Below are 13,752 nucleotides of genomic sequence, written 5' to 3'. Positions count from 1 at the left end.
TTGGTTTTTGGTTCCAGGAAAAAGAGCAGTCTTGAAAGCTAGACTGTTCATCAAGAAAAGTTTTCTAAATTCCAAAAAACTGCCTTCAAGTACTAAGAACTAAAGCTTGGAGGACTGACCATAATGTAGATAATAGAGAAAGGCAGAACTCAGGATGATGGGTTAAGGGAAAGTTTCCTTCAGATGGGAGACTACAGTCTTTCCACTGGAAGGAGCTGGGAGATAAAGGAAGTGAGAATAGGATTAGGAGACGGTCTTACACCTCAGGGATCCAGCCCCCTCTCCCTGGACCTTTGACCAATAGGTATGACACTGGTGGAGGGGGTTAGAGGCAGCAAGAAGGCAAGCCAAAAGTGGAGGGGGCCAGTGTTGCTTCCCCCTGGGAACTTTAAGAGGAGACCACCTAGGGTGTCTCACATAAATATAGGATGGTGGAAGCAAAATATATTTTGCCAGAGAGAGGATCTAAAAGAGGCCCCCTGGTCTCCCTCAGTTCCTGTAGATGATCTACATGCCCCTGTAGCGGACATGACATACAGCAGGCCCTGAGTAGACACTGAATAAATGTGTGAGTGAGATCTAGAAGTACAAAAGCATTAGGTCATTGAAAACAGGACTCACTTCCAGATGGTCAAATGGCCAGTTTAACTTTCTTTTTTAGTATATTATACCATGCGTCCACCTTCTGTTTTCATAAAAGAAACTTCAAAGGCCTTCCAAATATTAATTCATCAGGTAAGTACAACTTAATAGCTTTACTGTGATCAATTCAAAGCAAAGTGTGGTAAAATATCAGTGCCACAATAATTCAATAGATGTACATATGTTTGCATTTCAAAATGCAAAACAGGCAGCTTACTTTTAGCAGTTATCATGCCCTGTGTCCAGAATTCAGGTGCTAAAAAGTAAAATGTTAAGCACTGTCCTTGGAACTTTATATGTCATTTAATTTTCCACAACAACCTCTTCAGGATAAGTATCATTTAATTTTACAGAGGAGAAATCTAAAAATTAGATTAAATTACCTGCTCAAGTAGAACTAGGATCAGTTGTAGCAAATTCAAAGTTATTTCCATTCTAATTTTGTCACACTTAGAAAGTGGAGAAAAATCCTGAAGGCTTCTTGATACTCAATGGGATTTCCTGTTTTAATACAAATCTAGAAGACCATACTGTACACTGTTTACTGTCAGGGCTGAGGGAAATGAAGACCTAGCTCCTGATACATTTTAGTGAATTCTCCCACAAAAATACCAGAAAGTGTGACAGGCCTTTAAAAGGAGTTTTAGGAGGTCAGACTTATCAGGTGTGGTGTCCTGATGAGTGTGAGTACTTAACACATTTTATTCTAGAATTACAGAAAGAAGTGCCTTTTATCTTGTAGGCTGACTCACGTATTGATGGTGAAAAGCTTAGAGTCATGTGCCACATAATGACATTTTGGTCAAGAATGGACAGAATATATGACAGGGGTCCCATAAGATTAGTACCATACAGCCTAGCTGTGTAGTAGGTTATACTATCTGGGTTTGTGTAAGTTCACTCTATGATGCATTTCTCAGAGCCCATTCCTGTCGTTAAGCAACACATGACTGTATACTGCTTGAACTGGCTGGGTTTCAGGAGACACAATATCTGAAACCATGTGATAAAAGTTGTACTAATTCACTATTAAAACAAGTACTTCAAGTAGATTTCATTTTTCTGAAGATATCAAAAATAATAGAAAACAAGCATACCTGTGACAGGTGACAGGTAATACTGCCTTGTATAACTGAGGGATCTTTCTGTTTATCAGAGGCTGCAGGGCCTCTTTAAGGCGATGATAGTTTCTCTCCAGTTCCCTTTGATACTCCTTTTGATCTGGCCCAATTAAGCTCTTATTTTTTCTTAAGGCATCCTCACACCTAGGAAAAACAATGTGTTATCAAAAGATTTCTTCTGGCATAGTGCTATAGAAAAGTCCCCCCTATCTACAGGGGATATGTTCCAAGACCCCCAGTGGATGCCTGAAACCTTGGATAGTGCTGACCCTGCATGTACTGTTTTTTTCCTATACATATATACACATGATAAAGTTAAATTTATAAATGAGGCACAGTAAGAGATTAATAATAATAGAACAATTATAACAATATACTCTATTAAAAGTTATGTGAATGTGGTCTCTTTCAGTCCACATCTATTCCTGAACCTGTGTAACCATCCCTCACTTGCAGTAAATGGCTTGGTGTCGCTCATTTCAGCGGATCCCTTGCTGAGGTCTTCACATAGGCTCTATGCTTTCTGGCACAATATGTTGCCATCAATCAGAACATGTTTTCTGTTCATGTCTTCCACCCACAAATTTAATGCCCTTTCCATCTTAACTAAGCACTTATCCTGCAATGTGGCCATAACTTTTGCAGTCTGAGGTGTGACAGCAAAACTAGCATGAATTTCTTTTTCCTTCTTCACAATTTCACGGGTAGCAGATTCATTCTTATCGGTAGATCTTAGCAACCTCAGCATAGGATTCTTTTTCTTTCCTTATTAAGTTGAGAACTTGCACCTTTTCACTTAAAGGAAGCACTTAATGGCTTCTCTTTGGCATATCCGAATTGCCAGCATCACAACTCTTGTGCTTTGGGGCCATTATTAAGCAAAATAAGGATTCCTTAAACACAAGCACCGTGGTTCTGCAACAGCTGATCTGATGACCTAGACATCTACTAAGTGACTCACAGGGTAGCGTCTATAGCATGGATCTGCTGGACAATGGGATGATTCACGTCCCGGGTGGAATGGAGTGGAATTCATTGCACTACTCAGAAGGGTGCCCAATCTAAAATCTACAATTTTATGTCTGGAATTTTCCATTTAATATTTTTGGACCACAGGTGACCACGAGTAACTGAAACTGTGGATAACAGGCGACTACTGTATATATATTCACCATGATGAGGACATTCAGTTTTTCAGTTGAATGTTAAATATCCTCTCTTGTAATTACGTTTAAGGCAGAAAACAGATGATCAATTGAGTTCCTTTAAAATCTAACATTCACTTCCAGTTTTCGCTTTCTGCCCGTGGATGCTGCCGAGTAAGCACTGTTAGTCTCCCCTCCCACTGCAGTCATGTCTAAGTCAGAGTCTCCCAAAGAGCCCGAACAGCTGCGGAAGCTCTTCATCAGAGGTTTGAGTTTTGAAACAACTGATGAGAGTCTCAGGAGCCATTCTGAGCAACGGAGAACGCTCACGGACTGTGTGGTAATGAGAGATCCAAACACCAAGTGCTCCAGAGGCTTTGGCTTTGTCACGTACGCCACTGTGGAGGAGGTGGATGCAGCTATGAATGCAAGGCCACACAAGGTAGATGGAAGAGTTGTGGAACCAAAGAGGGCCGTCTTAAGAGAAGATTCTCAAAGACTTGGTGCCCACTTAACTGTGAAAAAGCTTTTTGTTGGTGGCATTAAAGAAGACACTGAAGAACATCACCTAAGAGATTATTTTGAACAGTATGGGAAAATTGAAGTGATTGAAATCATGACTGACAGAGGCAGTGGCAAGAAGAGAGGATTTGCTTTTCTAACTTTTGATGACCATGACTCCGTAGACAAGTCTGTTATTCAGAAATACCATACTGTGAATGGCCACAACTGTGAAGTAAGGAAAGCCCTATCTAAGCAAGAGATGGCTAGTGCTTCATCCAGTCAAAGAGGTCAAAGTGGTTCTGGAAATTTTGGTGGTGGTCGTGGAGGTGGTTTTGGTGGGAATGACAACTTTGGTTGTGGAGGAAACTCAGTGGTTGAGTTAGCTTCGGTGGCAGCCGTGGCAGGTGGTGGATATGGTGGCAGTGGGGATGGCTATAATGGATTTGGTAATGATGGAAGCAATTTTGGAGGTGGAGGAAGCTATAATGATTTTGGAAATTACAACAATCAATCTTCAAATTTTGGACCCATGAAAGGAGGAAATTTTGGAGGCAGATGCTCTGGCCCCTATGGTGGTGGAGGCCAATACTTTGCCAGACCACGAAACCAAGGTGGCTATGGCGGTTCCAGCAGCAGCAGTAGCTATGGCAGTGGCAGAAGGTTTTAATTACTGCCAGGAAACAAAGCTTAGCAAGAGAGGAGAGCCAGAGAAGTGAAGGGAAGATACAGGTTACAACAGATTTGTGAACTCAGCCAAGCACAGTGGTGGTAGGGCCTAGCTGCTACAAAGAAGACATGTTTTAGACAATACTCATGTGTATGGGCAAAAAACTCCAGGACTGTATTTGTGACTAATTGTATAACATGTTATTTTAGTTTCTGTTCTGTGGAAAGTGTGAAGCATTCCAACAAAGGGTTTTAATGTAGATTTTTTTTTTTTGCACCCATGCTGTTGATTGCTAAATGTAATAGTCTGATCACGACGCTCAATAAATGTGTCTTTAAAAAAAAAAAAAAATCTAACATTCACTTCCAGTTTTCATTTAATTAAAAATTACATATATTTTAATGTCAAATCTGAAGCCATTTTTTCACATATCACCACTAGACTAAAAAGATCTTTAAGGAATGGAACCATAAACATTTATGTAGCAACAATGGCATCAGGCACAGTAGTTTGTCTGTATTCAAATGAATGTTTCTTAACTGAATAGATAATATAGATAATATAGATAATATAGATAAATGAAGGATGTTAAAAAAACAATGTATACACATCAATTCTCACGAAATGCAGTTAAAGCGAGGCCCAGAGGAAAATATACAATCTTAAATGCTTATATTAGAAAAGAAGGCTAAAACTGAGAGCAAAGCAACTTAAAAAGACCAGAATAAACTCAAAGTATAAGGCAGAAAAAATTTAAAAGTATGATAGCTCCGTATCAAAAATGCAGAAGTTGAGGGCCCGCCTGGTGGCAGAGCAGTTAAGTTTGTGTGTTCTGCTTCGGTGGCCCAAAGTTCACTGGTGTGGATCCCAGGTGCAGACCTAGCACCACTTGCCAAGCCGTGCTGTGGCAGGCATACCACATATAAAGCAGAGTAAGAAGGGCACAGATGTTAGTTCAGGGCCAATCTTCCACAGCAAAAAGAGGAGGATTGGCAGCAGATGTTAGCTCATGGCTAATCTTCCTCAAAAACAAACGAACAAAAAAAGCAAAAGTTGGTTCTTTAAGGGGGCCAGCCCAGTGGCATAGTGGTTAAGTTCATGTACTCTGCTTCGGTGGCCTGGGGTTTGCAGGTTCGGATCCCTGGTGCAGACCTACACACTGCTCATCAAGCCATGCTGTAGAGGCATTCTACATACAAAATAGACGAAGATTGGCATGGATTTGCATTCAGGGCCAATCCTCCTCACCGAAAAAAAAAAAAAAAGAGAGAGAGAGAGAAAAAAGAAAAGAAAAAGTTGGTTCTTTGAAAAAACTAAAAAAATAAACTAGGCTCTGGCAAGATTAAGCGAGAGAAGGCCAAATATTTCCTACTAGAAATTAAAAATGGGACATAAAGTTGAATACAGCAGAAGTTTATAAAGGTACAGAGGATATTATTTATAATTTAATGCAAATAAATCTGAAATTACACTTTTCTGGACTAATATAATTTACTAAAACAAATATGAATAATCCTAAAACCATCAAATCAATCAAATCAATCAAATCGAAAATCTATCCACAAAGAAAACAACAACATGAAAATTCTAAACATTCTAAGGACAGATAATCCCAATGTAACATGATTGTTCCAGAGTATATAAAAAATGATTCCAGAGTATAAGGGGAAAAAAAGAACCATTCCTGAGAAGAGTTTCCAACTCATTTTCCAAGGATGGATTACCAAAACCTAATAAAGACTACAAGAAAAAATTATAATTCAATCTCACCCATGAAAACAGCCCCAAAACTGCCAAACAAAGTAAGAGGAAATTGTTCTACCACTATGTTATACAAACACACAAAGACACACACATCATTTGAAAAAATTTTTAAATTTGTCATGAAAAAACTCAACACAACTACAAATAGGTGGGGAACCTCTTCAACCCAAAGGATTAAAGACTTGAATGTAAGACGTGAAACCATGAAACTTCTAGAAGAAAACAGAGGCAGTACGCTCTTCGACATTGGTCTTGGCAGCATATTTTCAAGTACCATGTCCGACCAGGCAAACAAGAAAAAATAAACAAATGGGACTACATCAAACTAAGAATCTTATGCACAGCAAAGGAAACCATCAACAAGGCAAAAAGACAACCTAACAATTGGGAGAAGATATTTGCAAACCATATATCTGATAAGGGGTTAATATCCAAAATATACAAAGAACTCATACATCTCAACAACAAAAAAACTAACAACCCAATTAAAAAATGGGCAAATGATCTGAATAGACATTTCTCCAAAGAACATACAAAGATGGCCAACAGGCACATGAAAAGATGTTCCATATCATTAATTATCAGGGAAATGCAAACCAAAACTACAATGAGATATCACCTCACTCCCATCAGAATGGCTATAATTAACAAGACAGGAAACAGTAAGCGTTGGAGAGGATGTGGGGAGAAGGGAACCTTCATACACTGCTGGTGGCAGTGCAAACTGGTGCAGCCACTATGGAAAACAGTATGGAGATTCCTCAAAAAATTAAGAATGGAACTACTATACGATCTAGCTATTCCACTGCTGGGTATTTTTCCAAAGAACATGAAAACACGAATGCATAAAGATACATGCACCCCTATGTTCACTGCAGCATTATTCACAATAGCCAAGACTTGGAAGCAACCTAGGTGCCCATCAAGGGACAAATGAATAAAGAAGATGTGGTATATATACACAATGGAATACTACTCAGCTATAAGAAATGATGAAACCCGGCCATTTGTGACAACATGGATGGACCTTGAGGGTATTATGCTAAGTGAAATAAGTCAGAGGGAGAAAGTCAAATACCGTATGATCTCACTCATAAGTAGAAGACAAAAACAACGACAAACAAACACACAGAAACAGAGATTGGATTGGTGTTTACCAGAGGGGAAGGTGGGAGGGAGGAGGACAAAAGGGATAATTAGGCTCAGGTGTGTGGTGATGGATTATAATCAGTCTTTGGGTGGCGAACATGACGTAATCTATACAGAAGTTGAAATACAATGATGTACACCTGAAATTTATATATAATGTGATAAACCCATGTTACTGCAATAAAAAAAAATCTTCAAAGAACCCAACGAAAACATTAAACTCAATGGTGAAAATATTTCCTTTTAGATCAGAAACAAGAAAATCATGCCTTCTATCACTATTCCTATTCAACACACTACTGGAGGTAGTACTGTAAGACAAAGATTCTACAGATAAATGATTAGAATTAATAAGTGAGTTTGGCAATATACTCATGTAAAACACATAAAATTTAACTACATTTCTGTATGCCAGCAAATAGAAAATATAATTTAAAAGATACCACTAATTAAAGCATAAAAGTATTAAATACCGAGGAAAACAAATCAAATGATATATATAGCCTGTATAGAAAATTACAATAATATTAAAGAAAACATTTAAACAATCTAAGTAAATGGAGAAATATATCAAATTCATGAACTGAAAGAGTCAAGTTATAAAGAAGTCACTTCTCTTCCAACTGATCTATAGATTCAGATTCAGTTATTATTTTGGGGAGTGGCAGTGGAGGGAATGACAGGTTTATTCTAAAATTTAAAATTTAGTCAAAAGGAAAAGGGCCAAAAATAGTCCTTGAATAAGAGGTGAGACGAATTGCTCTATCAGACATCAAGGTTTATTATAAAGCTGCAATAATTAAGACAACATGATATTGGCTCAAGGAGCGAGAAGTAGACCAATGAAAGAAAATAAAGATCCCCCAAACAGATGCACACAAACATGAGCACTTGATTTCTTTTTTTTGAGGAAGATTAGCCCTGAGCTAACATCCATGCCCATCTTCCTCTCCTTTATATGTGGAACGCCCACCACAGCATGGCTTGCCAAGCAGTGCCTTGTCTGCACCCGGGATTCAAACCAGTGAACCCTGGGCCGCCGAAGCGGAGCGTGAGCACTTAACCACTGTGCCACCGGGCCAGACCTAGCACTTGACTTTTTAATAGTGATGACACTGCAAAACAGAGGAGAAAGGACAATCTCTGAAGTAAGTGGTGCTGGGTCAACTGGATATCCAAACGGGAAAAGGGATCTGACCTGTGTCTCACACCATATTCAACAAACAGTACTGGGATAATGACGAATCATCAGTACGAACAAAAATCAAAATGATCCCTAGTTGAACCACACAAAAAAACCAATTGCAAGTGGATTTTTAAAAAAAGTAATACAGCTTTTTTTTGCCTTCCTCCCCTTTGTTTAATCTATATTGAATTTTACAGATATCATTATATTGACTTTCAGTAGTCAATATAGAATACTAGTATGACCTTAGGTAAAAAATTATTTCTTAAACAAGACACAAAAAGCAATAATCATAAAGGAAAATACTGAATCATATAACTACATGAAATTTAAAACTTTTGTTTATTAAAAAAAAGTGCTGGGGCTGGCCCCATGGCATAGTGGTTAAGTTCGGCGTGCTCTGTTTCGGCAACCTCGGTCTGCGGGTTTGGATCCCAGGTGCTGACCTACGCCAACTGTCAGCCATGCTGTGGTGGCAACCTACATACAAAATAGAGGAAGACTGGCACAGATGTTAGCTTGGGGTGAATCTTCCTCAGCAAAAAAAAAAAAAAAAAAAGAAGAAAAGAAAAGAAAAAAGAAAAAGAAAAAAGTGTTAAGCCCAAAATTCAGAGAAGATATCTGTGATACCTACAAATTATAAAGTATCATATATCTAGAATATGTAAATACTCTTAGAAATCAGAAAGAGAGAATCAATAGGAAAATGGCAAATGACTTGAACATGTAACTTTACAAAGAGGAAAGAGAAATGGCTAACAACCACATGACGAGACATTCAACTGCTTTAGTAATTAGGGAAATGCCAATTTAATCCACAATAACGTATCATTTCACACCCACCAGATCGGTAAAAGTCAAACCATTAGACATTATCAAATATTGGTGAAGTTACATAGCAGTAGAAACACTCTCAAACACTACTGGTGAGAATGTAAATTGGCTTACACCCTTTGGAAAAAATGTGGCATTATCTGGTTGAAGTTGAATTGATGAATCAACAAAACTACTCTAAGGTATACAACCCCTAGAAAATCACTTTGACCTCCGGAAATAGGTAGAGGAATATCTGAATACTACTCTTTGTAACTGAAAAAAAAAACCTGGACAAATAACCAAAATATCCATCAACAGAAAAATGAATAAATCATGGTACATTCATACCATGGAATATACAAAAATAAAGCAACATTATAGATCTATCTCACAAACACTGAAAATAGCAAGTCACAGAAGAATACACACACACACACACAGTCCACTTAAAGTTAAAAAAGAACATGCAAAACTAAATAGTGTATTATTAAGGGATACATTCATATATGATAAAACTACAAAGACAATAAAAGAAATGAGAAATATGAAATTCATGATAGTGGTTACCTCTGAAGGAAAGGAGGGGGAGATGGTATCAGAGAAAGGCATAGGAGGAGGAGAGGATCTCAAAGCAACGACAATGCTCTATTTTTTAAGCTGGGTGGTAGGTACATGACTTTTTTCTCCCTATTCCTTAAGAGCAAATGTTATAAATATTATTTCAAATATAGTCAAGATTTAAGGAAAACAAATTTTAAAAGATAAACCCAAAAATATAAAAAGTAAACACATGGAAAAGTGTTTATTGTTTTTAGGAATAAAAGAATGCAAACTGAAGTACCATTTAAACTGACTAACCAGACACCCTATTAAAATGATATTACTCAAAGCAAGGTGAATAAAGACTAGTACACTTTACATATTAAGAGCCAATAAAAATGCTCATGTACTTTGGCTCAATCATCTTATACTTAAAATTTTAATTCAACAAAAGAAAAAAATCCACTGTGGTTAACTTACACCACACTTAAATTCAAACATCTGATGAAATAATATAACCATTGGAATAATAGTTTTAACTTTAATAGCAAAATAAGAATTTAAGATTATATGTATATTATAACTGAACTATGATAAAATATATACGCATACTGGCATAAAAAATGAAAGGCAACATAAAAGTAAAAAAGGTAGTATTGGCTATGACTTTCTCTGAAACGTTTATATTATGCAGGTTGTTTTGTTTTATGCCTTTTTGTAATTTAAAAGGAGAAAACCTTCTCTACAGACAGTAACACTTAAGCAGACCTGCAGAGGAATTCATTACCTTACAGTAAATGGCCATAGAGGGGAGACATTTGTTTAGAATTGTAGTCATAGTAAAAATTACAAAACAATAGCAACAAAAGTAGTATATGATGGTCTATTACTAAATGTCTATGATCTAAAGAAATATGTATTGTTCCAAGATCGTCTGCTCACAAAGGTAGCAGGGTTTTTTTGGTTATTATTTGAAACCTCCCAAATAATAAAATTAATGCTAAAAAACAGTCAATTCTACAACTTTAAAGCAAGTTTTTCTCTCTTATTGCCACAGTTCATCTGCTCCATACAGTAGGAGCTATGTTTCCTATTGTTTCTTAAACTAAACCTCTTAGGCTGTCTACCCCAATAATCAGATTATAAAATCTCAGACTTCCAATGAAGGTTTTTCAAGTTTTTTTTTCCTTTAGATATTTACCATGTTCAAGCAGAAGAAACCGATAGCAATTCATGATAGTTCTTGCAACAAGAATAAGGGAAATACCATCTCAAAATACTTGAACAAACTGGCATTCCTCATACTTTTCTGATGACAAAACAGATTTTAAAATTATTTCTACCCCTAGTAAATCCATCCAATGAATGATTTCACATTCATTTTCCTCCACAACAGGGCGTCAAGATTGGGTTCTGACTATGGTTCTGATGCTGCTTTGCTAGGTGACAATCAAGTCATTACTTCCTGGACACAGGCCCTTCAACCTAATCCCAGTCCACTTTCACAGTATTTTCTTTGACCACTTGTCTTCATAGACTCCATGGTTCCAGTTTCACAAAACTATTCGTTCACCTTTCTTATGACAGATTCTGAACTTTGCTCATGCTGGGTTTTTTTTCCCTATTTAGTATATCCTTTCCCCTCTTTTCTGTCTGAAAAACCAAATTCATCCTTTAAAGTCTATATCAAATGTCAACTCTTGTGTGAAATATTCCCTGACATCACTAAGTAAAACTAATCATTCTCTCTTTTGTGCTCATGGTGTTAGTAAAGCAGGAATTGGTAACACGTTGATAAGTGACTATTTTTCCCTATTGTTTCAAAATTTAATATTTACTGAACACATTTATTTCGTGCCAAGTATTATTTGTGCAGACAAGAGTTAACAGCAGGCCCTAGACTGCTATCCTTAGATGGCCTGCTTGCAAGGTTGGCCCTTGGTTAGTGTCTGGGAATCTGGATTTTGGGAGGATTCCCACCATTACCAGAAGGTAAGAGTGGTTCCCTCTGCCTAAACGACTCATGCAAATATTATGGTTTATCTGAATACCTGCTTTCCTTCTGGGAGTCTGGAATTCCGGTACTGGTCAGGGAGCTGTCTACAGGACTAGCGCCCAGTAAAAATCTTGGCACTCAGTCTCTGTGAGCTCCCTTGAAAGATGACATTTCACAAGTGCTGTCACCACTCCCTGCTGGAGGAATCAGCACCTCCTGGGCAACTCCCTGGGGCGAGGACCCTTTGGCCTACACCTGGTTTCCTCCAGCTCACCCTGCAGCTTCTCCCTCTGCGGATTTCACTTTGCTCTCTCACTGTAATCAGTCTCAGCCATGACTATAACTCTGTGCTCACTCCTGGGCACTCTACCAAATCCTCAAAACTGGGGGTGGTCTTGGGGATTCCTGACACACTCATATATTATTTCACCCGATTTGCACCACCTCCCTGTGAGAGGTAGAGATTATTATCCTTACTTTATAGATTAGAAAACTGAGGCTCACAGAGATTAAGTGACCCAGAAAAGGACACATAACAATAAGGACAAGATTTGAACACAAATTTTTTGCTTCCAAGTTGTTGACTGTATGTTTCCTGAGGGGAGGGAAGCAGAAACTCTCACATAGAGGGTTCACAATAAATAAGAGTGTTCAAGTTAAGTAGTCTAACAATAATTCCAAGTTAAAACAAATTTCTGATTCTTGGCTTTTCAATTTTTAAAATTATAAATATGGCATTATAAAGTATTGGGGGGCATATGTATATACTATTAAGGAATAATAAGCTATACACAGACTATTTCTTATCCTGGACCACTTTCCTATATTTTCTCTTTTCAACAGTTGCTTAAGACCCTTATGTCACATTGTGGTACTGGACATCCTCAATCTGGAGATCTTTATGTAGGAAGCCTGGAATACCTTTTAGTAAAATCTTTGAAGCAGAGTCGCAGTTTATTATGATGTCTGAAGAGTTTTGGGTCACTGGGTATTTCAGACAAGAAAACCTGGGCAACTTCCAAAGGCCCCTGTAAAATAAGAAGATCAAACAAGAAGTTTGTTTTTGTCTTCTTTAAAATCATAGAGATAGAATTTACCCACATGATCTTTCTTAGCATTGAGATGGCTGCATTTAAGTTTAATGCATATATGTCTACATCTATATTAAAGCTCTTCAGAGAGATTCTGGCAATATGCCTTTACTCTTCCGTAATGCCAAATCAATATTCCTGCCTACTGCAATTAACTTCTTTTTTTTTTTTAAAGATTTTATTTTTTTCCTTTTTCTCCCCAAAGCCCCCCAATACATAGTTGTATATTCTTCGTTGTGGGTCCTTCTAGTTGTGGTATGTGGGACGCTGCCTCAGCGTGGTTTGATGAGCAGTGCCATGTCTGTGCTCAGGATTCGAACCAACGAAACACTGGGCCACATGCAGCAGAGGGTGTGAACTTAACCACTCGGCCACGGGGCCAGCCCCTGCAATTAACTTCTTAATTCATTTTTCAAAGAAGAGGAGCAGGAGCTCCAGGACTGACTACTGTATTAATTAATGCATTCTGCCTTGAGTTCTTTAATTTAGCCTGGATGTAAGAGTTGTCAGTTACTGACAATCAACTGTCAATCCACTGATTATTAGACTTATTTCCTAAAACAGCTTCCCTTAGTATTACAAATGTCTTCCTAACACTGTAAGCTAAAGAAGACCTTTTGTAAGTTTTATCACTCAGAGGTAAAACCTCTAAATCATGTATGTTTTCAGTGGGTAAAGGTCTTACAGTGTTTACTTCAGTTTTGATAGGACATTGTTTGGCTTCATTCCTCTAACCTAAAAAATAGGGGCCAGCCCCGTGGCCAAGTGGTTCAGTTCATGTGCTCCACTTCGGCAGCCCGGGGTTTCGCTGGTTCAAATCCTGGGTGCAGACATGGCACTGCTCATCAAGCCATGCTGAGGCAGCATCCCACATGCCACAACTAGAAGGACCCACAACTAAAAATACACAACTATGTACTGGGGGGCTTTGAGGAGGAAAAAAAGGAAAAACAAAATCTTTAAAAAAAAGAAAAAAAAATAGATAAGACATATTATATGAAATCTTACTTTGAAGCCTTTCTGGATTTTCCCTTACCTTGGGATATTCTCTAATCATCATCAAGAGAACCTGAATCAATCAACTACAAGAAGGTAATGGGGATGACTTCTAATCTTCATATGACAAAACAA

General features: G+C 37.8%; 2 protein-coding genes across 25 annotated transcripts in view; one reads left to right on the top strand and one right to left on the bottom strand.

Annotated features, from left to right (window-relative positions):
* DOCK7 (dedicator of cytokinesis 7) overlaps nt 1-13,752 on the bottom strand; it is a 211,200-nt gene that overhangs the window by 1,290 nt on the left and 196,158 nt on the right. For all 24 annotated transcript variants that reach the window (XR_011439396.1, XR_011439391.1, XR_011439392.1 and 21 more), the window contains 2 exons: nt 12,452-12,558; nt 1,740-1,907 (listed from right to left, as the gene is read on the bottom strand). Coding sequence is in view for 18 of the 24 variants with exons in the window: in XM_070268987.1 (XP_070125088.1) it covers nt 1,740-1,907; nt 12,452-12,558 (275 nt within the window). In the remaining 6 variants the exon portion in view is untranslated. The remainder of the gene's footprint in view (nt 1-1,739; nt 1,908-12,451; nt 12,559-13,752) is intronic.
* Nucleotides 2,934-4,481, top strand: LOC100054206 (heterogeneous nuclear ribonucleoprotein A1-like). Its single transcript, XM_001501027.6, has one exon. The coding sequence runs from the start codon at nt 3,117-3,119 to the stop codon at nt 4,077-4,079; it is 963 nt and encodes a 320-aa protein (XP_001501077.1). The 5' UTR covers nt 2,934-3,116; the 3' UTR covers nt 4,080-4,481.

This window comes from Equus caballus, chromosome 5 (assembly GCF_041296265.1).
Source record: "Equus caballus isolate H_3958 breed thoroughbred chromosome 5, TB-T2T, whole genome shotgun sequence".
Taxonomy (NCBI): Eukaryota; Metazoa; Chordata; class Mammalia; order Perissodactyla; family Equidae; genus Equus; species Equus caballus.
Note: the sequence above shows the minus strand (reverse complement) of the source record. Positions and strands in the feature narration are given on the sequence as shown.

Bases quoted from the DNA above. Each gene is read 5' to 3' on its own strand.
- LOC100054206 (XM_001501027.6), top strand. From the start codon at position 3,117: ATGTCTAAGTCAGAGTCTCCCAAAGAGCCCGAACAGCTGCGGAAGCTC.